Source organism: Podarcis filfolensis, assembly GCF_964270895.1.
Source record: "Podarcis filfolensis genome assembly, chromosome: 17".
In the NCBI taxonomy this organism is placed as follows: domain Eukaryota; kingdom Metazoa; phylum Chordata; class Lepidosauria; order Squamata; family Lacertidae; genus Podarcis; species Podarcis filfolensis.
Genome location: NC_139621.1, coordinates 9,599,309 through 9,627,298, shown reverse-complemented (window position 1 = coordinate 9,627,298; position 27,990 = coordinate 9,599,309). Strand labels below are relative to the sequence as shown.

The following is a 27,990-nucleotide window of genomic DNA, read 5'->3' as shown; positions in this document are numbered from 1 at the left end:
TTCCTTAGCCTTTGCAATACCAGCCTGATCTCTATTTACAGTCCACCCCATCGCTGACAAAAGCACAGACAAGGCAACTCAGCCTGAACAGGGTTTATTGCATCATACACAGCAAACACAGCACATAGTAACCCCATTCCGCAACCAGAGTGTAACTGACTCTGAGCCCCCACCTCCATCCAGATATACCAGGGGGGTGATTGTGGCTGGAGCAAGGGGGGAAATCAGTCAAACTAAGGGCACGATGGGGAGCATCTCTGCTCACGGTTGAGAGATTCTGGAAAAGAGTCTGATTTAGCTGGGAGGTGGGCAAGGTGCGTCCTCTTCCTTCCTGACAAACACCAGGGCCAAGCCCCACCCCACCCCACCCACTGAAGACCCCATGCTTTTTACATAGGTGAGAGCTGAAAGGCAGGGAGAGCAGGAGCTATGCACTGGCTGCAGCTCACTGTAGGTTCCTGCCTGCTCTCTGCCAGCATGGGAAACAGATCCACAATGCGGTCATGTTTCTCCTTTCCTGGGGCCCGCAGACTTGGCAGGAGTGAAGTGTGGGACTGGCTCACACGGAAAATCAGTGGCTGGGAGGCACCTTTAATAGCCAAGGACTCTGGAGCACTGCAGGATCAGGGGAAGGTATGGAGGGGGGGCTACATAGGATGCAGCTTCCCTTCCTTCTTTCTGTAGCGGGTGCGACGTTTGGTCTTCGATTCTATTATCTGCTGGGACTGACGCTTCAGGGCTGCACGGGTCACCACATCCGCATCATCCTCTCCGCTATCCTCCTCATCTGCAAAGAGACCAAAGGGTTTGTGGCAACACTAGAGCGGGGCCTTCTCTGCAGTGGCTCCCTGTCCGTGGAAAGCTCTCCCCAGTGAAGTTCGCCTGGCGCCTTCATTAGACACCTTTAGGCGCCAAGCAAAAACGTTCCTTTTTAATCAGGTGGTTGATTTGATTGACATCCTATGACCTTTTAAAATGTGGTTGGTGGGGTTATTTTGGGGGGGAGGGTTATTGTTTTTATTTTGAGTAAATATTTTGTGGTTTTATATTTTGATTTTGTTTTGTGAACCTCTCTGAGACCTCTGGGTATAGGGCGGTATATAAATTCAATAAATAAAATCATCATCATCATCATCATGCATGAGGTCACAAGGCTAAGGTTCCAAGCCCTGCACTATGACATCATAACCAAGTCCACAGCCACGGAGAAAGGCTGCCCCTCAACAAAGCCCATAGCCCAAAGGCCAAGAAAGGTAAGTAGTCTACATCTGTGACGTCACAAAGGGAAACATAGGTGTGCCAATGCCCCATAGCTATGTGTTCAAGGCCAGTGATGTCATAGGCAGAGAAGACCTGTGCCACACAGCTGCCACCCACAGAGAACCTGTAACTTAAAACTACCAAAGAGCCCACAGTGTGCTAAGACAAGGGCTGTGTGAACTCTGTGCAATACAGGAGAGAAATTCAGTGCCCAGGTAGTCCAAATTCTGGATTTTAAAAAAAAGAAATTCTGTAAAGTATGCAAACATGCATATTTACTCTGGTTTTGTATAATGTTCAGTGTTTTGTAAAAGTCATTATCATTTTGCTCATTTCCCCTCTCTGCTGAAAATCCCATTAAGCCATTTATCCGATTTCAGAAATTTTAGCAGGCATTGTATACGTGCATTAAAATTTACCCGCACACCCACAAGAGTTACAAATTCTCTTTTCAAAACAACTTTTTTTTTAATTCAGGAAGCTGAGTTCTATGCCCACAAGCACATTCTATGCTCCCACAAAATTGTGGCACAGCTAACACGACAAACAGTCCACAGCCACAGTCCAATAAGCTTCTTGTGCATTGCTTTCCATTGTACCCACCTGCAGTGGCGTAGCGTGGGGGGTGCAGGGAGGGCCGGCCGCACCGGGCGCAACATCTGGGGTTAGGGCAAATCCACAGGTTAGGGGGCGCAAATCCACGGGTTAGGGGGCGCAAATCCACAGGTTAGGGGGCGCAAATTACTTGCCTTGCCCCGGGTGCTGACAACCCACGCTACGCCACTGCCCACCTGCAGAAGTTAGCCCAATACATGGAACCCAAAACTATCAGCTATAGAAGCTATAGAGCACAGAAGTAGACACGAGGCAACAGAATTTGCCTACAGGGAAGACTCTCGCTGTGCAATGTAGCTTCCATCCGATGGCCATGTGTTAGAAAACTTGGATACATGCTGCTGAGACTCACCATAATACATGTCTGGCTTCTGTGCGGTGGGTAGTTTGACCCTCGTATTGTAGGCAGGCAGCCGTCTCTCAAGTTTAGAATGGAACTGCAACAACATAGGACAGAGGTTAGACTGGGACCATGGGAAATGGGGAGGGGCAACTCATTTCCTTGTGTATTAGGGCAAAGCCCAGCAGACCTCGTAGCTCAGCAATTCTGGCCTGACTAGAAATGTATTGTCTTTGTAACTTTGACTGAGTCATGTTTTGCCTTAATGTCACCTGATCGGGTCAGGGATTAAATAGAAGAATCTTAATAACTGGAATGCAGCCATAAATGGCTGAGAAATTTATGTTCTCTGAATTCAGAACCTACCAGAGTTTGAAAATGGAGGGCGAAAGAGAAGTGGCAAAGAGTTTGGAGCCAGTCTGAATTTAGGCTGGGCAAGGATAGATCAGAGAGTGCTTAGTTGAAACAGAAGTGTGCCTGGGAAGCACAAGTTGCAGCCCTTGGGAGAACCGAGGCAGAATTAGCAACTGCACTGACTGCTTTAGGAGTCTGCTCCCCAAATGCTCAGTTGTGTATTCGTAAATAAAGCAAATAGGAAAAAAACATCACAAGTGTCAGTGCCCTCTTATCCATAGGAAGCTAAACCCCATAATTCCATGTGGATTATCACTGCCTGGTGAATTGGGGAATATGTCATTGTGCAGAATCCCAACAAAGGTGACTGAGAAGACAAATTAGTCTGGTCCTCTCAACCTTATCTGAACCCACCTCCACGTCTTCAATTCTCTGGAGAAGTTCCTTCTTGTCTCGATGCTTGAGAGAATCCATTAGGAACAGCAGCTTCTCCTCTGTCTGGGCCAGGAGGTCAAGGACATAATCACTGGCTTTCTCGTTCAATTGGGTAGAAGCAAAGCGGCTATCTTCCTAGGGAGAAGAAGAGATGTTCACTAGCTTCTGCCCAACAGAGCACAGCAGGGAAACCTATGAACTTGTTGGAACAGCTACTTGATCAGGGCCACACAGGGAGAGAACAAGGGCAAAATCCTGTTACCCTACTATAAGCATATCTTTCAGTGAGGTGAACAGAACCCTGGAGTTCTGCCTCACAGCTCCTGCTATAATCATTAGCCCCTGCTTTCTTCCTCCAAGACTTTTGTTCCTCTCCATCTCAGTGGAGAACCTCAACCTGCCCCTGATGGTGCTGCCAAGTAGCTCAGATTGTTGGGCATATCATCATTGAGCTGTACGCTATGTGTTGGGTGGGGAGCTGCCTGCCGTAGACCCAGGACATGCTCAGCTGCGCACTCACCAGCTTGATGTGCTGCACCTTGGAGGCCAAATGCTCCACTCCAGTTTTGGCATTGAGCAGAACCTTGTTCACCTTGGACAGCTCTTCCCGGGTTGCATCACGCCTCTTCTCTTCTTTTTGCAGGTGCGCATGTAACTCCTTCATAAGGTTCTGGGCCCTGGGGGTGGGAGAGGGGGTGGGGTGGTTCACAGAAGAGAACCCTTGAGCCCCCCAGCTCCTAACCCTCATGTGCTCCTACAAAGTGGGTGGGGCAGGAAGCAAGGACTGGCACACTCTGATTGGCAAATCGCCAACATGTGCTCTTGCCTGTAAGACAAATGATACAAGTGGAGGAACCAACTTACCCCACCTTCCGGGCCTCTCCCGAGTACTTGGTGTGCTCAAGTTCACGTTGCAATACATCCCTCTCCTCTTTTAGTCGCACCAGGGACTCTTCATTCTCATTCTTCATTTCCTCCAGGTGCTTGAAGGTTTCTTCTTGAGCCGCGAAGCAGGCCATAACGTCCTGTCAAGATTTCACAGGGATGAATGGAAGTATCAGAGCTGTATGACTCTGGCCCCTGCCCGTTCAGCATGCAGGCTACTCTTTCCATGCAAATAAGAGGCAGCCGTGGAGAGATAGGATCCACCACAGCTCTGAGGCAAGCCTGCAGATCTTATTGGTCATGTCTGGCCCTTTTGTCTCCTACAGTACAATGGTACCTCCAGTTAGGAACTTAATTTGTTCTGGAGGTCCGTTCATAACCGGAAACCGTTCTTATCCTGAGGCGCAAACGGGGCCTCCCGCTGCGTGTGAGCCTCTGGCATGCAATTTCCACTAGCATCCCAGGGCAAAGTTTGCTTCTGGAAGCAGCTGCTTCCAGGTTAGCAGAACTCGTAACCCAAAGAGTTCGCAAGGAGGACGGTTCGCAACCAGAGGTATTACTGTACACATCAAAAGGAGCCTCAATAGGGAAACCACTGTGGCCAGCAAAGTCTCCTGTCTCTGCTAGAGCCAACTGCTGGTTTCCAAGGTCCCAAAAAGATGAATTCTTACAGTTCAAGCAGACCAAGTTAAGGGGAGAGCAACCAGCAGCGCAGAGGCATGAGACAAGACAATGCAAACTTAGCACAAAGAAGCTGGACCTGCCAGCACACCATCATAGTGTGGCAATCTCAGAATGGGGTATCCCTTCGGCTTAGAAGCTAAGAGAAGCACAGAGAAGTCTTGCAAAAGACAGTTGTCCTGGTTCTAGAACCAACCTGAAGCTTTCCTGTCTAGTTTGGGTGCCTTGTGATCCTCACTAGATCAAATGGATTTGCAATGGGTCCAAAAGGGAGCTTGAGATTAAATGCAAATTGTCTGTGTCATTCATGGGACAGTCATGCTTACAGGCAATGCTGCTTACAGGACAAGAGAGAGCTCTAAAATTTCAGGCATGGAGGAAGCAGATCAAAATTTTCCCACTGGAGCAGACAACAGGAGGGGCAACCAATGATTTTCATCAACATACCAAGCTTTATAGGTTCAATTAATCCAGCCCTGCCACAAGCACATCCTCTCCAGTCCCTCAGCTTTACTGGAAAAGATCCAGATTTCATGTCCTTGGCCTTTTGCCCTCCAGGAACCTGCAGCACAAGTGCCTCTAAACTACGTCAGTGGGTGGCTGTCTGCAGGTCTGGCTCCTGCCAAAAAGCAACAATTGATTGTGCATAGATAGCTTGGCTGCAAGCCTGAGCCTCCTACGGGCACAGAAGCATTCCTGCTGGGTTCACAGCACAGAAGACCTGAATGGGGATGGACATCCGGTTTTCCTAGAAATGCGCTTTTTTTTTTTTTAACCAGGGCATCTTTGGGATATTTAAGTAGAGGCCAAAGTCATGAGGAAAATCAACTAAGGGCAAGGAATAAATTTATGAATGGAATTTGCCCAGAATGGCATAAGAACACAGCCTGCAACACAAAAGGATAACTAAGTTTTGATTGGCTGGCAGCAGCTGGTACATGGAGAGCAGAGAATGTTTTGCCGTCACACATGAATAACTAGTGCCCCGAGCAACAATTGGACTTGTGGCGTCAACTGCATATCAGCAGGGAACAGTCATGGGATGTGCTGGAGCTGCTGCAAAACGGGGGCGAGGAAAGAGGCAGATCAATACTGAGTTTTATTATTTGGTCCTCTGCCTGAAAGAAGGGAGAGCAGCCAGGAAGCTGTTCTCCCAATCTGAGAAGGGTGGCTGAATTCACTTCTGTTTGCAGTTCATCTGGGGGCAACAAAATTAACAGCATCACCCCCTCCCCCCAGGAACTCCTCCTTTTTGAAAGAAAATTAAGCAGGAATTGCACGGTGGCGTATCCTGAACTTGCTTTGTTTCTGTTTCATTGGACAAGCTAGAGGTTGAATTTGGGCTACTTTGCAAATTATACAGAGATATAACCCCTCCCCCCGCAATCTGCCTATTTCCTCCTTCTGAATCTTGGGGTGCAAACACTGGCTGGGCTTCCTGAATCCGTTGCCAGTGAATGTGAGGCAGGTCAGATACATTTGGAGCAACCTGATCCACACCAAAACAACTAATGTTTTTGACTAGATTAATCTCAGACTGGGGAGCTAGAAATAACAAGCATCTTAAGTCTGGAAAGGGACTGGGAGGGTGGGTTTAACAGTGACCTAATGTTGCCCTCTCTCAGCAAAGGAAGGAGTTTGGGAGGAGGCAGCGGGCAAAGTTCTTACATTTGCATTTGTGACGCCAGTGGCTACTCGGATCTTGTCAAAGGCCTCTGCTGCAGTGAACATGGCTTGTTTGCTTTTCAGGATAGTTGATTTCTTGACCTGGGGCTCCTTGAGTACGTCGTCACTTCCAAATGGGATACGATCCTTCTGAGACTGCTGAAACAAATGGAGTGCATGTGGACAAGGTACAGTACACGTAGCCCAACAAAAAAATCTCAAAATGGCTTCTGTTATGCTAAGGCCTTGCCAGTTGATTGTTGATTTGCTTTTAATTCCTCTCCAGCCTCATTTTATTGTATGCTGAACTGACTAGATTTCTTTCTATCCGCCCCCCCTTTTTGAATGATTTTCCCTTCTTCTTCTTTTAACCTTTGCTTGTTTGTTTATACTTTTCAAGTTTATACATTTCACTAATTTTACAATCATTTTGACATTTCAAAACTTGACTTCCCCCTCTTTCTGCGGTTCCTGACATTTGTTTTTAATATCTTCTGCATATCCAAATTAACTTAATTTGCTCATTTACTCATCTTCTTTAAATATATACTCTTATAAAACTGAAGGTTATTACAATAATCCTGCCAGTGTTTTCATCTGCTTAATGATTTTCCCTTCTTTACTGCCTCTCCCCTTTACAATTGTGTCAAGGCCCTGGACAGCTGATGGCAACCATAAGACCTTTGATCACCTTCCTTGGAGTATAGATGAGATCACCCAGCCAATGAGACGTTAAATAAAAAAGGGCCCGAGAACTCCCTTGGAATGCAGTTCAGGTGGCAATATGTGAAAGAGCCTCTGAGTAATCAAGGCACAGAGCTTCAAGATAATCTCGTCCTGCTCTTTCCCCTGGCAGGATCTTCTAAGTCATTGATCATATCCACATTAGCCCTCCCTCACATTAGTCAGGACACCCTGATTAAAGCCTTTCATGGGAGGGAATAAACAAAGCAGCCCCACTTCATAAAGGAGAATATAATTGCTCAGCTGCTACATAAACTAATTATTTCTTAACTGGATGCAGAGATCAATCGGGTGCTCAGAAAAATCATCCACTGAGCCTCTTCGCGAGCAACTTTTTATTTATTTAACAAAATTTTACACGTAGATGGAAGAGGAAACAGCAGAGGTGGGGAGGGATTCATGGTGCGACAGTTGGCCTCTAAAATGTTTTTAAATGCCCTTAGTGGCCTGAGCCTCAGCTGGGTAATGAAACGATCCTAGTCTAGTAATTTCCATACCCAGGGCTTGAGTTCAGTTGCCAAACCTTGTGGCCAAACCTTAAGGACCAAAAATTCACTTGACTAGCCATAACGCCACACGTGGGAAAGAGATGGGCCTTGCCCAGATCCCTGGCTGACATTAGATTGGGGGCAGGGACCCATAGCCCTCTCAATGTTGTCGGACTCTAACTACCAGCAGCCCCAGCCAGCTTGGGATGATACAAATTGTAATACAGTAACATCTGGCAGGCCACAAAGTTCCCCAGTCCTGGGTTAAAATCCCTTTTGTTATTGTCCTGTTAAAGCTAAATAGGACTGATGTTAGATTTTTTAAATTTTGCTATAGAATCCTACTGACAGTTCACAGACAGTGTTATGATTTCTGTAATTTCACACAGATGCAGCAAAACCACAGAATTTGCTAGTGGGGGCAGAATTATAATAATAAGACCTAACTCCTCTTTTCTCGTTACAGAAGGTTTAAAGCACATTCAGACCTGTTCAGAGTCAGAGAGTGGCTGCTTGCCCATTTCAGACACTTGCGATCTTTATCTAGTCCACTTCTGAGATTTAAGTCCTTGCTGTTAGCACCAGGAAAACCAGAAGCTATCTAACAGGCAAAATATCTGTGATGGGATGGTGAGCTGCTTGTGCGTAAAATCCTGATCCCTCAGAGTTTGGCTAAGTTCCCAAACCTCTGTCTGTGATGGAGCTCCTTAAGCGTGGCTCCATCAATCGCTCGTTGAATCGGACAGTGGGCGTTTACGGAACTTCTTCCAGCATAAAAGCTCTTTAACGGAAACGCGACTTCTGGACTCTCGGCGTGACAGTTTCCGCCGAGGAGTGGGTGTCCCTACGGGAGGTCCTGAAACCTCCCCACTGTTCTCGCTTGAAGTGTCTCTGAGCCCTCCCTCCGACTCACTTTCCCTTGGAACTCCACTTCTCCCCCTGCTGGTCCCCTCCTCCGCTGAGTGGTCTCTCTCACCCTCCATGAGCCCTTTCACCTCCTTCGTCTCAGATGACAGTTCCCTGACATCCACCTCCCCTCCAGGGCCCCCTTCACCCCCTTCCCTCCCCTCCTCTGCGGGAGGCGAGGGAGCAAAACCCCTGAAGGAACCTCCCTCATCTTCCGAAGTTTCGAACACTTCCCTCCACCTTTTGCTGTTTCCGGTTTCCAAGTACTCCTCCTCCTCGGAGTCTGTACCTCCTTCCAACTCCGATTCCCTGAATCCCTCCAGTTCCTCCTCATCGTCGGTGGTGCCAAAGTACTCCCTCCGGAACCTCACTACTGGCTGAGGTTTCCTGGGGAACCTTTGGTGGAACGTTTCGATCAAGATCTCGTCATGGACCTCCTCTGCCTTCACCCAGGTGTTTTCCGACTCCGGTTCCCCTTCCCACGCGACCAAATACTCCACCTGATTACCCTTCCACCTGGAGTCGATGATTTCCGCCACATAGTTGCGGCTTTCCCTTTCTTCTATGGCTGGCCCCCGTGTGGATACCCCTTCACCTTCCCCCCTGTATGGTGACAGTAATGACCTGTGGAATACTGGGTGCAGTTTCATGTGGTTCGGTACCCGGAGTCTGAAAGCCACTGGGTTGACCTGTTGGATGACCTCAAATGGTCCCAATCTTTTGGGTCTCAATTTCTTGCAACCCCCCTTGAACGGCAATCCTTGGGTTGATAGCCAGACCCGACTCCCCACCCTAATTGTTTCACCTTCCCTTCTGCTCTTGTCTGCCTGCCTCTTATATTCTTCTTTGGCCCTTTCTAAGTTGTGTTGGAGTTGACGGTGGATCGCTTCCATTTCTTCTACAAAAAGTTCAGCGGCCGGAACACTCCATCTCTCTCCTCCTTCCCCTGGAAACGCCCTGGGGTGGCACCCATAATTAGCCAAAAAGGGGCTCATCCCGGTGGACACATTCTCTGCATTATTGTAAGCAAATTCCGCTAGTGCCAACTTTTCGACCCAATCGTTTTCTCTGTCATTGACATAACACCTCAGGTATTGTTGAAGGATCCCGTTTGCCCTCTCCGCCTGCCCATTGGTCTCAGGGTGCCTGGCAGTCGAAAAGTTGACCTCTACGTGCAACAAGCTCATAAGCTTCCTCCAGAATCTGGACGTGAACTGTTTCCCTCTGTCGGAAACCACCCTCAAGGGGGCGCCATGCAGCCTAAAAAAAGGTTCTACAAACAATTTCGCTGTCTCTTCCGCCGTGACTGCATGTGAGCAAGCTACAAAGTGACCCATCTTAGTTAACAGGTCTACTACGACTAGTATGGCGGTTTTCCCCTGGGATTTGGGCAGATCAGTCATAAAATCTATCGACACCGCCTCCCACGGTCGTTCTGGTGTGGGTAACGGTTCTAATAACCCCGCTGGTGCCCGCCTTTCTCCTTTGGCTCTCTGGCATTGGTCACACCTTCTCACATACTCCCGTACATCCTCCCTCACCTTGGGCCACCAAAACTCCCTGGTCACCAACCACATGGTCTTGTGTTGCCCAAAATGCCCCGCTGTGGGATTGTCGTGCAGCTGTTTGAGTACTCTCCCCCTCAATTCCCCTTCAGGTATATATAGCGCCCCTTTGTAATACAATGCCCCGTTTCTTTCTTCAAAACCTCCGGGGTCTTCTCCCTCTTTCCTTAAACCTCTGAGCTTATCCTGGGCGTACTCATCATTTACCGTTCCCTCTACCAGTTCTCTTTACCCCACCCAGGCCGCACCACACACCCAGTGGTCCTCTGGGATAATATGTCTCTCTTCTGGCGCTCCCTCCCCCTCCAAATATTCGGGTTTGCGAGAGAGAGCGTCCGCTCTGATGTTTTCTGGACCTGGCACATAGCAGATTTCAAAATGGAATTTGGAAAACTCCTGGGCCCATCTCACTTGTCGTTGGTTGAGCACTCGTGCCGTTCTCCAATACTCCAAATTCTTGTGGTCCGTACACACTTGCACCTTATGCTGTGCGCCAATTAGTAAGTGTCTCCATCTCCGGAACGCTTCGTGAATGGCGAGTAGTTCTCGGTCATATACCGTGTAGTTCCTCTCGGATTTGTTCAGCTTACGCGAAAAGAAGGCACACGGTCTCCATTCCGACTTATTGCTCCCTGGCTGAAGCAGCACCGCCCCCACCGCCCGGTCTGAGGCATCAGTTTCCACTCTCATGGGTTTTTGCAAATCCACATGCAGGAGCTGTTCTTCCGAAGCGAATGCCCTTTTCAATTCCTCAAAAGCGTGCTCCGCCTCCGCCGTCCAAACGAATTTCTTCTTGCTGCTTAGACAGTCCGTGATGGGAGCCGTTAAGTGGGCAAAGTTCTTGATGAATTTACGGTAAAAGTTCCCAAACCCTAAGAACCTTTGCACATCTTTTTTCGTTTTCGGTGTCTTCCATTCCAGCACCGCCTGGACCTTGCCTGGATCCATGGCTAATCCCTTGTCTGATAAGCGGTACCCCAGGAATTCCACCTCCTTGGTGTGGAACTGACACTTCTCCAATTTCACCCACAACTGGTTTGCTTGCAGCTGGCTCAGCACTTCCCTGACATCCTTTACATGCTGCTCCTCATTCTCTGAATATATCAGCACGTCATCGAGGAAGGCCACGCAATTCTTGTAGAGCAAAGGTCCCAGTACATGGTTCATGAGCGATTGAAAACAGGCGGAGCCTGCTTGTAATCCAAAGGGCATAACGAGATATTCGAAAGCCCCTAGGGGGGTGAACATCGTTGTCTTCCATTCATCCCCCTTCTTTATTCGTATCAGGTTGTATGCTCCTCTCAGGTCCAGTTTCGTGAATATCTTTCCCTTCCTCACCCTGGTCAAAATGTCATCAATCCTGGGCATGGGGAAAGTCACTGGTTCTGACACGGCATTTAGCCGCCGGTAGTCCACGACCAATCTCGGTTTATCCGTGTTTTTTTTGTCCACAAAAAACACTGGGCTGCCCCCCACCGCTCTGGACTCTCTGATGAAACCTCTCTTCAGGTTTTTGTCAATAAACTCCCTCAACTCCTGCATTTCCCTGTCTGACATGGCGTACAGCTTGCCCACGGGGAGCTGGGCCCCAGGGACCAGGTTAATTTGGCAGTCAAAGTCTCTATGCGGTGGTAGTTTATCTGCTTCCCTTTCGCTGAAGACCTTGCTCAGGTCAGCGTATTGTTTGGGCACCTTCCCTTTGTCCGCCACTTCCGTCCCTGCTAGGGAGGCTTTTGCCCCTTCTGGCACCTTTCCCTCTTTGCAGTGTTCCAGGCAATGTGCTGACCCAAAGGTGACCACTCTCTGATGCCAGCCCACTAGCGGGTCATGCAACGCTAGCCAGCTCATTCCCAAAATGACTGGCGCCCCTCCCAGGGTGGCTACATTGAACGCTATCCTTTCGGTGTGCCTTGCCACCCTCATAACCATTGGGACGGTCTGTAGGCTAACTTCTCCCCCCAACAGCTCCCTCCCATCGATCGTAGTGACCTGCAGGGGGTTGCTTAAAGGGAGTGTCTGTATCTGGTGTTCAGCTGCAAACTCCTTGCTCATAAAATTACAGGAGCTGCCTGAGTCCAACAGCGCCTTGGTCTTTAGTGGGTATCCGTTTGCCAGCTCTAGCAACACCTCTATTACTAGGGCTGGTCTTGGAGGTTCCGGAGTGGGCACTTTTACTGCTCCTTGGCCTGTCTGCAGTGCCCTGACAGTGGCAGACAGGCGTTGGCTTTTACTGGCTCCTGGACTTCCTCCTCCTTCCCCCCAACAGCTCCCGCCATTCCTTGCCATTCCTTTCTTTGCGGGCAGACTCTGGCAAAGTGACCTGGCTGCTGGCAGAGATAACATTTCTTGGCGCTCTTTCCCTCCTTCTTCCTCCCTTCACTGGGATTTGAAACTGCGCGCGCTGTTCCAACTTCCATCGGCTCTCCGGGCGGGAAACTTGGTTCTGGAATCTCTGGAATGCGGAAATCCCTCCAATGCTCTTCTTTCCCCTCCCGCTTCTCCAAGGCTCTTGCCTCCTGGCGCGCTCCAATGGTCAGCGCTGATTTGGTCAGCTGGTCCATAGACTCCGCCCTGGGCGCCCGGGAAAGTTCGTCTTTCACCGCCGAAGAAAGCCCCTCTTCAAAGAGCATTTGAATGGGTTCCGCCGATAGGTCCCACCCCAATTTATGTATCAACATTGTAAACTCAGTCCAGTACTCACGAACCGATCGGCTCCCCTGTTTGCAAGCCATCAATTGTCTGCGCACCAGTCCCTGTTCAATCTCGCTGGAAAACATCAAATCCATGGCGAGAAAAAACTTCCTCGCGTCCTTCAGCATGTCACTATTCCCTGCCATCAGGGGCCTGACCCAGTCTCTCGCCCCTCCTTCGAGATGGCCAATCACAAACGCCACTCGCGATGCCTCATCGGGAAAGTCGTTAAACTGCAGTTCGAGAGCATACTGCATCTCTGTCCTAAAGGCTTGGTAGTTCCTGGGGTCCCCCCCAAACTTCTGCACCATTCCTGGCATCTTTCTTGCTAGTGTGGCGCCTTTTGCCTTTTCTGCATCCTGCGCCCTCCTTTCTTCTAGCCTCGCCGTTTGCATTGCTAGCTGGAGTTCCAACACTCTGTACCTTTCTTCCAGACTTGGACTTTCTCCAGCTCCTGCTGCTCCTCCGGCTCCGGCTGGGTTGCTCATGATGCCTCTCTGCACAAGCTGCTTTCAGGGACTGTCCGATTGCTGTGATGGGATGGTGAGCTGCTTGTGCGTAAAATCCTGATCCCTCAGAGTTTGGCTAAGTTCCCAAACCTCTGTCTGTGATGGAGCTCCTTAAGCATGGCTCCATCAATCGCTTGTTGAATCGGACAGTGGGCGTTTACGGAACTTCTTCCAGCATAAAAGCTCCTTAACGGAAACGCGTCTTCTGGACTCTCGGCATGACAGTTTCCGCCGAGGAGTGGGTGTCCCTACGGGAGGTCCTGAAACCTCCCCACTGTTCTCGCTTGAAGTCTCTGAGCCCTCCCTCCGACTCACTTTCCCTTGGAACTCCACTTCTCCCCCTGCTGGTCCCCTCCTCCGCTGAGTGGTCTCTCTCACCCTCCATGAGCCCTTTCACCTCCTTCGTCTCAGATGACAGTTCCCTGACAATATCCTTTTGGCCTATAGTCAGTCTGGAGACAGGGGACAGACTTGGGGAGTGTCAGTAACTTAATGGAGAGAAGAAAACCCTACAGTACCCGCCTCTCTGTACGCTCATTCTGCGCTCTCTTTTCCTCGGTCAGCTTCTTCAGATCCTTCAGCTTCTTATCACGAACTTTCCGTTCTCGGTAGATGATTTCTTCTTGGTTCAGGAGCTGTGCCTGCATTTTGGAGGGAAGAGAAGGTAAACTACTGTCCTGTCCTTGTAATCTCTAAATAGGATGCACTGTGAACATCTCTGCGCCTCTTAGGCCTGTTTTTGGACAGCCCAATACACCCATTGATGTGGTGAGACACCGATCTCAGGGATGTTGTGATGTTCCCTGAGGACCACTTCCTGGTGCTCTCTCCTAACCTACTCAACGCTAGATCACAATTAGAGTAGTGTGGTTAATCCAGTGGCACCCAACTCTTATTTTATTTGTTTTAAATAAGAGTTCTAGGCTAATATGTTTGCTTTAAAAGCTTAAAAAGTCTCCAGAACAAACCCCCAGTTATTTGAAAGTATGACTCTTAAGATCAGAGTAAAATATGTGAAATGAATAACATGTGTGCAAATAAAATTAATTATAACTGCAGCCCCTAGTGAGAATCTCCTTACAGTGGGAGGTCTTGTATTATTTAATTATTATACAAGTTGAACTTGTATATACAGTCATACCTTGGTTCTTGAACGCCTTGTGACTCAAACGTTTTGGCTCCCGAGTGCTGCAAACTCGGAAGTGCTCCGGTTTGCGAACTTTTTTTGGAAGCTGAACATCTGATGTGGCTTCCGATTAAGTGCAGGAAGCTCCTGCAGCCAATCAGAAGCCGCGCCGTGGTTTTCGAACGGTTTTGGGAGTCAAACGGACTACTGAAACGGGTTCCGTTCAAGAACCAAGGTACGACTGTATTGCTCCTCACCACACAGTAGCCACAAACCATGACTGCTCCTTCATCCTGTATCCAACACTGTGCTGACTCCCTACCCTGGCTGTATCACGAGCATGTTGGGCTTCCGTGTTCACGCTTTCCAGGTCCTTAAGCTCGTTGCGCAGGCGTAAGATCTCAGCTTCCATAGCATCCAGCTTGTTCTGGAAGTGCAGGCTCTGCTCCTAGAAAAGGGATGAAGCATTCCCGGGTGGTTGTAGAGCAAACAGCCTTGATGCCTCATTCATCTTTGCAGAACACAAATCCCTAATCATCTAACTCCCTCAGTGGCTCCTAACCCACTTAACTCACTGCGTCTAGGACCTGGGAGATCAGGGTTCAAATCCTCACTCAGCCCTGAAGCTTACTTTGTGACCTTGGGTGAGTACAGTCTCTCTGTTTAACCTACTTACCTGTCCTGTGGCTGAACAGGAGGCAGGTGGATGGATTGCATGTGAGGCTCTGGTCCAACCATACCTGCCATTTACCCCCGGAACATTACTGGTGAAGAAACTTGGTTCTTGGGCTTGAAAAGGTTCCCCATCCCTATCTTATAGTGTGTCTGTGTCTCACCTGCATATGCGATTTTAGTTTCTGGTACATGCCGGTGATGCGTTGGGCCTCATCAGTCTTAAATCGGGCCTTTTCCAGTCGGTTCTCCAGCGTTCGCAGTGTCTGGATATAAAGAACAGCAAACTGAGCTAGCAGCCAGTAGGGTGAAGTCTCTCCAAAACCCCATCTAGTTCAAAGATGTCCTTTTCCCAAGTTACAGCTGCAGGGATGCAAGCAACTTTCAGGTTCTATAGTCTAATCTTTCCATTCCCACGTCCATCAGATTGCATATGGCTGGACTGACAACCATCCTAAGTGCTTTACGAGTCAGTGGAAATTTTTACAATGACCTCATTGAGTTGTAGGGAATCTTCAAGGTGAGCAAACATGGTGATCGCTCCATGGTGACAGAACAAGGAAAAAACGGACCTGGCACATTGCCAGCTTGGAAGGGAAAACAAAATGCTGGTATAGTTCAGCCAGCAAGTGGAGAATAGTCCCCGGCACAAGACCTCAGGATCTGGCAGGATGGGTGGTGGGTGAGAAAAGTCACCTGTCTGGCATGTGTGGTCTTCTCCTCTAATGGCATTCATGCACAGACAGGATTGAGGGAACAAGAACTTGGTTGAATACAACTACTGTCTTCCTACTTCCTTTACTCAAACAAGTTTTATTTAAGTAATCAGAATACATTAGAAACTCCGGCTTTCTGAGGCAAGTTCCAAGAATCTCTTCTGCTTGTTTTACAAGTGGTAGATATTGCAAATTTGGTTGATACCTTTATTCAGATTGCTGTGATCTGCTGGTTGCAGTTGCAACTGCTTGTTTTTCAGTTGGTTTAGCTACAGTCAGTGCTTTTTCTGGGGAAATGCAGGTGGATGCATACCCCTAAACATTTTGTGAATCTTTGTACTTTTCTCCACTTACTGTATTTATTTTCCCTGATTTGAACTATAAAATGGTGGTTTTCTTGAGTCAAAATGAGAGGGGGAAAAGCACTGACTACAGTAGGTGCTAAACATTAGGTTTTGTATAACTGGATGTGCAAAATGGTGCCTGAATCTCTCTCTTAGAAAAATAATGAGATATTGATATCTCTTAGAAAGATATCAAACACCAATATAAGTATCTAAGATTGTTTAAACAAAGATACTCTAGCATTTGAAAAATTAGAGCACAGCAATGTTGTGTCATTATACAGCAACCAAGTTATGTGCTTTTACCATTTAATAAAATAATCCTTTCAATACTTCAATCTGATAACACATTCATGCATTTGCACACGGTTAATTGCATCTGATAGAGGATGTTTGCCTACATTTTCAACAATGCTTATTTTTCGAAACTATCACACAATTTTCCTCTTGTAGATAAAAACATCCCACACATGCGCACATGCAGTTAGCTGCAGGACAAGCTAAACTTTGATTTGCACCTTCATCTGAACATATGAAGCTCCCATGCCAACCCAGACAACTGTTTTGTACCGCAGTACTGTATGCTCTGAATTGCAGAGGGTCTACAGCCTTGTTATCCTCTTGTGTCAGATAATGCCAGGAACTGAACCTGAGAGCTTATGCGCACAAAGCAAACCACATCACTGAATTATGGGTCCTTCTCTTATGGCTCCGAGCTCTTGCCCATTCACAGCCAAAATGTACTGAGTATATTAGTCACAGGGTGGAGAATACATACTTTGTTCATAGGTTTGTGGAGGTGTATATCAGTGTAGCTCCTGCCTGTACAGTGGTACCTCGGGTTAAGTACTTAATTCGTTCCAGAGGTCCGTTCTTAACCTGAAACTGTTCTTAACATGAAGCACCACTTTAGCTAATGGGGCCTCCCGCTGCCGCTGCGCCGCCAGAGCATGATTTCTGTTCTCAACCTGAAGCAAAGTTCTTAACCCGAGGTACTATTTCTGGGTTAGCGGAGTCTGTAACATGAAGCGTATGTAACCTGAAGCATATGTAACCCGAGGTACCACTGTATATTCAAGTGCATAAATCATTCATATCAGAGGACTAAAAGTGGTCTGGTGGATGAATTAAGGCTTGGGAGCTCAGGCACTGAGCTTTTGTCCTCAGTATCTCAGTGAGCTACTCATCTCCCTTTTCTCTGTCCTCATAGGAGAATAGGGCATGTACGGCAATTTCTCAGTTTTGGACAGCTCCATTTACAAGACAGAATTAAGACCTTAGATGCTCCAAGCACTGAAAAGATTACGGTGCCCCCATATGTAATTCAAAATAAAACCAATAGTAAACCATAAAAAGAAATTTCAAAACAAAAGAAATCAAAATATAGATATACAGTGGTACCTTGGGTAATGAACTTAATTTGTTCTGGAGGTCTGTTCTTAGCCTGAAACTGTTCTTAACCTGAGGTACCACTTTAGCTAATGGGGCCTCCTGCTGCCGCTGCACAATTTCTGTTCTCATCCTGAAGCAAAGTTCTTAACCTGAGGTACTATTTCTGGGTTAGCGGAGTCTGTAACCTGAAGTGTCTGTAACCCGAAGAACCACTGTATCACACCACATGACAGGATCTGACTTCCTTGCATTATTTTGAACTACATGAGTAGGATGCCTCCCGGTTTAGGTGGGGATCAGTAATAGAGAACAGAAACTTGAGGGAAAATGTGTAGTGGAGTGTAAGTCTAACCAACTTCTGATTTTCCCCTGCAGTGACTATTTCAATTGGTTGGTTATTTTGTTTTGTTTTTTACTTTTAAAAAAAGTATTGGTTTTCTTGCTTAAAACACACACACACACACACACACACACACACACACACACACACAAAAGTTAACATAAGTTAACATAAAAAATAAAAGAAAAGCAAAAGAAAACAATAATTCCCCCTGTGGCTTCCCTTCCCCAAAACTCAACATTCTTTATTTTTACAGTCTTTTTACCATTGCATCTTTCATATATTATCCCTGATATTCCTAATATATCAATTCTATCTATTTCAGCTATACATACTTAATCTATGCATATTAACAGGTTATCTTTAGACCAATGTTTTTTTCATATAGTCTTCAAAACATTGCCATACGCTCCTTAATTTCTGATTTGTCTGGTGTCTTATGGCAGCTGTTAACTTTGCCAGTTCTATATATTCACATAGTTTATTCAACCAGTCTTCTTTTGTGGGGGTAGTACCTCTTATCCAGTTTTTTGCCAAGACTGGTTAGGCTGTGTCTGTAGCATATAAGAACAATACAGTGGTACCTCGGGTTACATACGCTTCAGGTTACATATGCTTCAGGTTACAGACTCCGCTAACCCAGAAATAGTACCTCAGGTTAAGAACTTTGCTTCAGGATGAGAACAGAAATCGTGCTCCGGCGATGCGGCAGCAGCGGGAGGCCCCATTAGCTAAAGTGGTGCTTCAGGTTAAGAACAGTTTCAGGTTAAGAACGGACCTCCGGAACGAATTAAGTACTCAACCCGAGGTAACACTGTAATTTCTTATACTGTGGGATATCTTTTCCTAAAATGCCCAGCAAATACGCCTCTGGCTTTTTTTCTATAGAGATTCTGAACATCTTTTTTATCTCTTCGTGAATGCATCCCCATAATCTTTTAATTTTGTTTTGTTTTTTTAATATCGAATGTCAAATTCTTCCCCAAAATATTTTCTTCTTGTTTTTGTTTTTTGTTTTCGTTCCCCTGTTTTGCTAGTGCCCAAAGCATGTGCTTAGTCTGCCGACTGGGCAATCTACTGCGTCTATTACAGCTAAGTAGCTAGAATGGGGACAATTAAGGAAAGTAATGCAGTGGTTCTTTGCCTCCCTCTTGCGGTGTGTTCACATGAGCTGCCAGAAAGAAATGGGGAGTCAAATTACACGTTACATTATATGCTAGCAACTGGTTGTTTTTTCTTTGATAAAATTCTCATCCGGATTGCAACCGCAGGCTTGGGAGGAAAGGGATAGAAATTCAGTCCTTTATTCCTGCTCTAGTTCTGGTCCAGATCAGTCCTGCTCTCCCACAACTGTTGCTTGCCTTGGGAGTAAAACTGCCATTCTTAGATGACATCCGATTTAGGATAACTAGATCTAGATTGCCAGGATGTCCTGCACTACAAATGTCAGTTAACATACTATTATTATTATTATTATTATTATTATTATTATTATTATTATTACTATTACTACTATTATTACTATTATTTCCATTTTCATTGCTCCGTTCTGCCTTGGTCAGACTCCACTTGGAGTACCAAGTCCAGTTCTGGGCACTACAATTTAGGAAGGACATTGACAAGCTGGAACATGTGCAGAGGAGGGCAACCAAGATGATAAAGGGCCTGGAAACCAAGCCTTATGAGGAATGGTTGAAGGAGCTGGGCATGTTTAGTCTGGAGGAGACTGAGAGATGATATGATAAAGGTAAAGCTAAAGGGACCCCTGACCATTAGGTCCAGTCGTGACCGACTCTGGGGTTGCGGTGCTCATCTCGCTTTATTGGCCGAGGGAGCCGGCATACAGCTTCCGGGTCATGTGGCCAGCATGACTAAGCCGCTTCTGGCGAACCAGAGCAGCGCATGGAAACGCCATTTACCTTCCCGCCGGAGTGGTACCTGTTTATCTACTTGCACTTTGACGTGCTTTCGAACTGCTAGGTTGGCAGGAACTGGGACTGAGCAATGGGAGCTCACCCCGTCGCAGGGATTCGAACCGCCGACCTTCTGATCGGCAAGTCCTAGGCTCTGTGGTTTAACCCACAGCGCCACCCGCATCCCTATGATGATATGATAGCCAGCTTCAAATATCTAAAGGGCTGTCACAAGGAAGATGGCTTAGACTAGATGGCCCTTAGGGTCCCTTCCAACTCTACAGTTCTATGATTATGAGAGAATGGCACAAACTCTAAGAATTGCCATTCATGGGTTCTAGGAAGAAAAACTGCTTTTCCAAAGAGATCTTCAGCATGCCAAGGACATGCAAACATCACACTGATGCCTCCTTACCAATAAGTAACAATCAGAGAGCAAAAGAGACCAAACATGAGAGATCCTGAATTCATCAATGCATGTCAGGGAGAGGAGCTGCAGGAACAGATATGACACATCAACCTTACAGCCGCCCCTGTGATAAGAACTTGCTCTCTGTGTTACCTGAGAGAGCAGCTTTACTCCAATCTGAGGAAATCAAAGCAGAAAGGAGCCATTTGCAAAATCATTGGTTCTTCTTCTCAAGAGACCTGAGGACTCAGGGAATCCAGACATTTTAGCTTCCCCACTCCACGGCACTAATCTGTCACTATAGAGAGGAGAACCCAGGACACCTTCAGGCGCAAATAAGCTTAAGATTCTTCTCAAGTTTTGTGACAATTGAGCTGCTTTCTTTTTAGCTAAACCAGGACTCTGGTAGAAGGAACAATTCCACTTCGAATACTAATAACTAATAATACCTGCAGGAGTCCAACTTCTGCAGAATGCAATCAATGATTGCATATATAAAAGGTGAGATGAAATATAAAAGGTGAGGGTGCCCATGACAAGAGTCCTCTGCAAGCATTCAAAGAGAGAGAGAGAGAGGGAGGGAGGGAGGGAGAGAGAGAGAGAGAGAAGTGGCAACAGCACTGCAGCAATGATTTGTTTTTTTTCTTATTTTTATTACGCATTATGTATTGCAGGCTTCCTCAGCCCTCCAGATGTTTTTGGCCTACAACTCACATGATCCCTAGCTAGCAGGACCAGTGGTCAGGGATGCTGGGAATTGTAGTCTCAAAACATCTGGAAGGCCAAGGTTGAGGAAGCCTGATGTATTGTGCATTTGTATTATGTCTTTTAAATTGTAATTTTATGTTGTGAACCACCCTGAGATCTACAGATAAAGGATGGTATACAAATTTAACAACAACAACAACAACAACAACATTCTAGCCTGGTGAGAGGGAACCAATGGTGGAGCTTTTCAGCCACCTCCTTCCAAAGGATTCAGATTTGACTCACCTTAGCTGCCTCTATATTCCGTTCTTCCATTTCTTGCATTTCAGTGATCTCTTTTGTTTTAACACCATACTGAAGCTGTAGCTCTTCCAGCCTGCGTTTCCGCATCTCCACCTGATGCTTCAGGTTGTTTAACTGATTGATTTTCTCACATAGCCGGTGATTGATGATCTGAATAGCACCCTTTGGAACAGAGAGAAGAGGAGAAGAATTAAAGAAGCCTGAACAATTGTGCGGACAGTCGTCCAGGTGAGGGTGAATTAGACTGGAGACAAAGAATAGGTTTTAATAAAGCTGAAACTGGTCTGAATTGAGGAAGGCTTTAAGATAAAGGAAAATTTGTAAATATATTTGAATTGGATATGCAGCAATAAAAAAGATATGAAATAAATAACCGCAGAAAGGAAGGGAGCGAATTCGAAGGGAAGGTAAGTTAGATTTGTAAAGATTTGTTTTCCTTGTCAAAATATTTGTATAAGCTGAAAATGAAAAATAAATTTATAAAAAACTGAATTGAGGAAAGCTTTTCATGTTGTGTGAATTTTTTTTGTCCTATTATTTCCTCTGAGCAAACGGATACTGCAGGTTTTTGAAATAATGTGCAAACCTGAAAAACTTGTTGCCCAATAGACACATTGTTTTTCCTTTGTGTTGCAGGGTTTTCAGTTTTTGCATTTTCATTCTGTGCAATGATATAATGGGACAGGGATCACCACCTACCTCTCCAGTTTTATTTTTCACAGACCCTTGCTCAGCTGGATGTTCGTGGAATGCAGCCTTGATGACTTTTTCTTCTCCCTGAAAAAAACCCCAAATAACTGTTTTCATTTTCTGAAAGTCTGACATAAATCCAAGATGCATACAAGATGGAAGCATATTTCTTGGAACAGAGTTTGCCTTTTACAAGCAGGAAGGTAGGGCGACACCCCCTCTTCCCCACCAAAAGCCAAAGTTCTTTCTCCCATCTTTTTAAAAATGCAGAGGAAACACTGGGAATGCTTTAAATGCAAACATGCAAGAAATAGTTAAGGCAACGTCTTTTTGGACCAACTCTGAAGCAGCACACAGATCTCCAGGTGACAAATACCTCTAGTAGATAGAATAGGAAGGGAACTGATTATCAGCAGTGTTGCATGAGTCCGAATATATTTTTTGAAAGTTCAGATAATGGTCTAATCAAAAACCACTCATACACATACACAAGCAGAAGAACAAAGGTTGATAATGTCCCAAGTTATATGTCCAGCCCACTCTTTGTATGCAATAAAATTATAAAAACTAAGGGTGCATAAGGGCCTTTCCCATCTTGCTATTGGCGAGCACATTATTAAATCTGGTGCGACAAACTCAGTGTGAGGTCAGGTAGACCCCCGTCTTTCTCCAGACTTGGGAGATGGGAAGGGGCTGTTCCTCCAAGGCTTAGCAGAATGATAGTTACATTTGATGAGTTCTAGCATCTGTTTTGGAACAGGACGTACATTTAATGGGATTTCAGTTGGAACCGGACATTTTGTTTTTTCCTTGTGTGTCCAACCAAAGCTTAGTTGGGTGGTGGATCAGAGCTGGCAGATGAATACCATACCATGGCTTGGGAAAGAACATGTCTGACATTTCCCCAGTGGTTCCGCGGTGATAGTGAAGCAAGCTTTGGTGCACATGAACGGACAGCTCAGTTGGTAGAGTATGAGACTCTTAACCTCAGGGTTGTGGGTTCAAGCTCCACGTTGGGCAAAAAGATCCCTGCATAGCAGGGAGTTGGATTAGATGATCCTTGTGGTCCCTTCCAACTCTACAATTCTGTGAAAATATTCCTACTAAAATGTGCGTTTCGAGTTTCCATCCACCACACTTGTTGCTTGCATGTTAATGTGACCAGGGATGGGGAACCTCAGACCTCTCCCATGGGACTTGCCCCAACCCATGCCTCTTACTAGCCCAACTTTGCACCCTCCTTGAGTGTGTTTGCTTGGCTGGAGCCAGTCCCTGAACACTGATGGTGCTTTTTGCTTGTTTGGAGGCTAGAGAGGGGTGTGCAAGTGTGTGTCAAAACTGCCCACTGCACAAAGGTATCATTCACATTTGTTGGTCTGCCCACATTTGCCTCTGCCTCTGGAAGGGAATGTGGATTTCAGGCTGAAAAAGGTGATAACAGCTACTAACCAGTGTTATAGCCTCACTGAGAACATCTTCAGTGTTTCCTTCGTTCATTCTTAGGCTTGACAGCCGTTCCAACGTCTTATTCATCATAGTTCCTTCCTTAGCACCTTGAGAGCGTCCCAGAGTGTCACAGCCAGATTCAGAATGGGCTGCTAACAGACTTTGAGCAATACTTTTGTGTTTCTTTGCAGTTTGCCCTCGGTCAATGACTTGTGTTCCATGGCTTGTCACTTTCATGCTTACTTTCCCTGACATATTAAACTTCCAGGAGTAGTTTACTAGCAAAACAAACACACCACTGTCATCTGAAACAGCCCTGATGCATTTGTGATGACACACAATGACAACATAGATTACTGGCTGCAACAAAATAATGTATGCTTCCTCTTGTGTTTTCAGGTCTCTGTGCTAAGAGACAACATTGCAAAGGACTTGAGCTGCTACACTTGAACTTCAGGTTAGCACATGTATATTTTCCATGCTTTTCTTTGACACGCTGTACACATTTTGAACATAACACATTAATCATGTGCTTTTTCTTCTCAATATTTGTAAATACAACTTGTTTGGCCGGTAGGAGAAGTTTTTGAAAGTCTAAGGTATCCAGAAGTAGCTTTAGTTTGTTATCGGGCAGCAAAATCAGTATCACATACAGTCACATCTGCAGTCACTATCTTAAGCAAGTGCAGAAATTGAAATAAAGTTGTTGATTTGCTTGAGTTCTATCCATTCATGTTGCTTGAAATTTTTTTTAGCAACAATTTTTGCCGCATGACACTTTCCAGCTTTCTTGGTAACTCGAACATTGGAGCCAAATAGCTCAAATTGCCCAAAGGTTATAGAATGCCATTGTCTGGTTTCAGCATGCACACATGAAGGTGATATAAAAACACCTAAAAATTCATGTTGACCGCTTTGGCCCCTGGACAAAATGTCCAGAATTCCTGAGAAGCATCCCTGATAGATTGTGCAGTGACTGCTAATAGATTAAAAGCATGGACAATATGTGCTTTTATACCTTTCCACCCAAACCACTCATGCCTAAGTAGTGCTTTTTTCTGGGGGGACACAGGGGTATGCATACCCCTAAACATTTTGTGAATCTAAGTTTGGCATCAATGAGGGGCAGTATTTCAATATGAGTAGGAAAATGAGAGTACCCCTAAACTTTTTTTTCGGAAAAAAATCACTGTGCCTAAGGAAAAACTGTAGAGCTGGGGCCCTTATCTGAGAGTGAAAAGAGATCTTGGTCTGGGATGAATGCCAGCATGAGCTGATATCATAAATTCTGTTCATTATTTCCGCTTGCTAGAAACAGGGGAAAACATAGCTGTGAGGCTCACCGCTAGGAGATGTGCCAACGTTTTATGCAACTTCTTATTCTCCTTTCTCAGTTGCAAAATTGACTCCTTGTTCTTCTTAATGTTCCATTGGGTGGTCTCATAGTAAGCTTTCCGATCACCTTCTGTAACGAGGACAAATAAAACCACTCTGCTTATTGCTCATCCAAAAAAGAAGCAGCAGCAAAGCCAAACTTGAAGTAGTTGCCAATTTGGGTAACTTTTAGTCATCTTCCTATCCTCTCACAGATATGTGATTATGGCAGCTACATTGTATAGTGAATGAAATGACAGAAATTATGCTTTACTACATGACATACTTTGAGAGTGAATTTAGTATTTCACTAGAATCAGGAGTGTAACCAAGGACAAAAAAGGCTTAATACTTAAGGCCTCTTTTTATAGGAAATCCAATCTCCTTTTAGAGGTTTCAGGCATTTTGCTTTGGTCTGTATCTCTAATCTGAAAATAATAGTGTTTTTTAATTTCTCAGTATTTCCTTCCCATCCACAAAAATAGATACTGTAGGCCAATCATACACATGTGGCAGTATAAATACCTTTCAGATGCCCCTCCACTTCTAGACCTCAACTAAAAGTGTACTAGTATTGGATGTACAAGACTTGAACATATTAATTAGACTGTGGAGCTCACTAGAAATATGAATATTGGCACAGTCAATAGGATTAATGGGTTATATCCAATGTTGCCGTCCTGCTTGTACAACAGACATCTTGCTTGAGCAAAGAAACTTGCCTCTCCTTTGCAGGCCCCTGTGGGCCCCCAAAATCTGCTCTAGAGGATTGGGGGGACCATTTGGAACAGATTTTAGGGGGTGCATGGAGAAAGGAAGTCCTGTTATATGAGTGGAACTCAGTACATGCTGTGCTGAATACAACACAATGAAACCAGCACTTCTTAGCATCTAACTCGACTTTGCAGTAGCACAAGCATGGCTATAGTATGTTCTCACATTCTCCCTCTCTGCTGCTCCTAAGAGGCAACATCTTGGCTGTGTGTCCTGGAAGACCTGCTCTCTGCCTTGCTAGCCTTTTCCACCTGGCCTAGAAGGGCAGGGCCCTGACTCTCTGATTGACTGACTGACTGGACTCCAGCTACAAAAGCTGAGGCTGCTGAACAGACTACTGGGCTGGGGTATTTTTTAGGGAGCTTTAGTTGCCATTACTGGTATTATTTTTTGTATCATTATTTTTATATACAGTATTATGATTTATGTGGAAATTCTTCAATTTGGCTGTGAACTTTTTCATGTGTTTTATTTATTGTTTATGACTTTATGTTTGTAATTATGTAACATCTTTTCATGTCGTAAGCTGCCTTGAGAATGGTTTTAACTTTGGAAAGGTGCCATACAATTTTACTTATTTTTAAGAGTGTTTCTGCAAAACCACATCAGTGGCTGAACTGTGCCAGTTTCTCGCAGTTCCCTCACTGCGAGAAGCGAAGTTACAGGTAACCAGGCAGAAGGCCTTCTCTGTAGTGGTGCCCGCCCTATGGAACACCCTCCCCATCAGATGTCAAGGAAATAAACAACTATCTGCCTTTTAGAAGACATCTGAAGGCGGTCCTGTTTAGGGAAGTTTGTTAATGTTTGATGTTTTATTGTATTTTTAATAATTTGTTGGGAGCCATCCAGAGTGGCTGGGGAAACCCAGCCAGATGGGCGGGGTATAAATAATAAATATTATTATTATTATTATTACTACTACTACTACATGCAACTGGTTAGTTAGAAATCCAAGTGGGAAAGCTCTGAAATGCAACAGCCAGGAGTCTGGTCATCTGCAGTGTATAAGAATTAGCCTGAAGCCTTCAAACAGGGAAGCTTGACAAACATTCATGTTCCCACACCCCTTTATACCACAAATGAATAGATAAAAGTGAGTGGACTACTAGTAATGTTCCACTTTCCCCATGGGTAGCTTTAGGAGGGAGCCCTTCCCTTTCTGCCTTCCCATTAACAAAATAGTGGTAATGACACAATTTACAGGGTGTTGCAAAAAGGAACGAAGCAATGGAATATTGTCCCTGAGGATTCTGCTGAGTGATTGCTACATCTAAAATAATCACACCATTGGTCCATCTTGCTCACCATTATCTACTTGGACTGGAAATGGGTTTCATGGTTTCAGGCAGCCTCTATTCCCATCCCTACCTGGAGACCCCGTGGGTTGAACACAGGGGTTTTTTTACACAAAAGGCAGATGCTATGATCCTTCCCCAATACATAACACGCCACAGTTGTTGCTTTTTTTAAAATCAAAAAATTGCTGTGACAAACAGAAAAACACTTTCTGGGCCAACCTAGCACCTAGCTCGTGGCCCTGCATGACAATTTGCAATCAGTTCAATATTATGCACAGTTAAGGTAAAGGTAAAGGGACCCCTGACCGTTAGGTCCAGTCGTGACCGACTCTGGGGTTGCGGCGCTCATCTCGCTTTATTGGCCGAGGGAGCCGGCGTACAGCTTCCAGGTCATGTGGCCAGCATGACTAAGCCGCTTCTGGTGAACCAGAGCAGCGCACGGAAACGCCGTTTACCTTCCCGCCGGAGTGGTACCTATTTATCTACTTGCACTTTGACGTGCTTTCGAACTGCTAGGTTGGCAGGAGCAAGGACCAAGCAATGGGAGCTCACCCCGTCGCAGGGATTTGAACTGCCAACCTTCTTGGCAAGTCCTAGGCTCTGTGGTTTAACCCACAGCGCCACCCGCGTCCCTTTATTATGCACACTTGGTATATTATATATATATTATATATAATATTATGCACACTTGTTGTTTAGTCGTTTAGTCATCTCCGACTCTTCGTGACCCCATGGACCAGAGAATGCCAGGCACTCCTGTCTTCCACTGCCTCCCGCAGTTTGGTCAAACTCATACTGGTAGCTTATGCACACTTATTTATAAGTAAATTAATGTTTATTCCCAAGTAAGTGTGCACAGAAAAGCAGCCTTACTCAATACAGGATGCCTCGTCGCCCACTTCCGAAAGCTTTCTCCCCTCAGCAGCCAGGCATCCCTTACCTAGGAGTTGTATCTTGTTCTGCAGCTCTGTAATCTGGTCGTGGACCGGGGGCTTAATCCCCTGCAGGGCTTGTGTCACTGGCATGGCGGAGTATCTCTCCTACCACCTCAAGCAGGGTCTGCTCGTCCCTTCCCCACCTGCACACGACCGCTGCCCCCGTCCCCAAGCCTCCCTGTCTTCCCCCTGCCCCGCTTCGCCAGGCTGCTTCCCCCTCACTCGACCATCAGCTGCATCCTTTCGCCTGCATCCGTCTCCATGGCGACCAGCTCCTCCGACGCAAAGCGCCCATTGGCCGAGGGAAGCGACCTGCGAAAGGCATGGCGGGAGGAAGGTCAGGTTGTCTCGCTTTTCCTAGGCCGCAGCCGAAATCTATCCGCGGCCATCCTCGCCGTCGCCGTGCGGGGGA

At 46.1% G+C, this 27,990-nt stretch overlaps 2 protein-coding genes and 1 long non-coding RNA gene across 7 annotated transcripts in view; 2 read left to right on the top strand and 1 right to left on the bottom strand.

Annotated features, from left to right (window-relative positions):
• Positions 1-78: 78 nt before the first annotated feature.
• Positions 79-27,971, bottom strand: ODAD3 (outer dynein arm docking complex subunit 3). 5 transcript variants are annotated; one of them, XM_083593492.1, is made up of 13 exons: positions 27,584-27,971; positions 24,541-24,662; positions 21,761-21,838; positions 21,044-21,223; positions 15,101-15,202; positions 14,587-14,712; positions 13,657-13,779; positions 6,239-6,394; positions 3,869-4,029; positions 3,525-3,681; positions 2,984-3,139; positions 2,228-2,312; positions 79-787 (listed from the first exon to the last, which is right to left on the bottom strand). In XM_083593492.1, exons 1-13 carry the CDS (start codon positions 27,666-27,668, stop codon positions 648-650), a joined length of 1,671 nt encoding a protein of 556 aa, XP_083449618.1. In that variant the 5' UTR covers positions 27,669-27,971; the 3' UTR covers positions 79-647. The 5 variants fall into 5 exon arrangements, 4 of the variants coding, with proteins under 4 accessions (XP_083449618.1, XP_083449619.1, XP_083449616.1 ...); XM_083593493.1 differs by having other exon boundaries at positions 6,239-6,391; XR_014543002.1 differs by lacking the exons at positions 24,541-24,662; positions 27,584-27,971 and adding an exon at positions 23,201-23,517 and having other exon boundaries at positions 2,984-3,135.
• On the top strand, positions 4,032-21,287 carry LOC310753046. Its single transcript, XR_014543112.1, has 4 exons — positions 4,032-4,165; positions 6,320-6,423; positions 13,702-13,802; positions 21,197-21,287. It is a non-coding gene; the product is annotated as an uncharacterized lncRNA (long non-coding RNA).
• The window catches only part of PRKCSH (PRKCSH beta subunit of glucosidase II), a 39,773-nt gene continuing 33,566 nt past the window's right edge, over positions 21,784-27,990 (top strand). Inside the window, exons 1-2 of the mRNA XM_083593537.1 lie at positions 21,784-21,954; positions 23,597-23,654. The gene's annotated coding sequence lies outside the window, so the exon portion shown is untranslated. The remainder of the gene's footprint in view (positions 21,955-23,596; positions 23,655-27,990) is intronic.

What these genes read in the sequence shown, in the direction of transcription:
- ODAD3 (XM_083593490.1), bottom strand. Translation starts at nt 23,452, where the DNA reads ATGTCAGGGAAAGTAAGCATGAAAGTGACAAGCCATGGAACACAAGTC. An exon ending in TGAAAAATAAAACTGGAGAG is followed by an intron (nt 21,224 to 21,760) that starts GTAGGTGGTGAT and finishes TCTGTTCCAAAG; the next exon opens with GGTGCTATTCAGATCATCAA. An exon ending in AACTAAAATCGCATATGCAG is followed by an intron (nt 14,713 to 15,100) that starts GTGAGACACAGA and finishes TCCCTTTTCTAG; the next exon opens with GAGCAGAGCCTGCACTTCCA.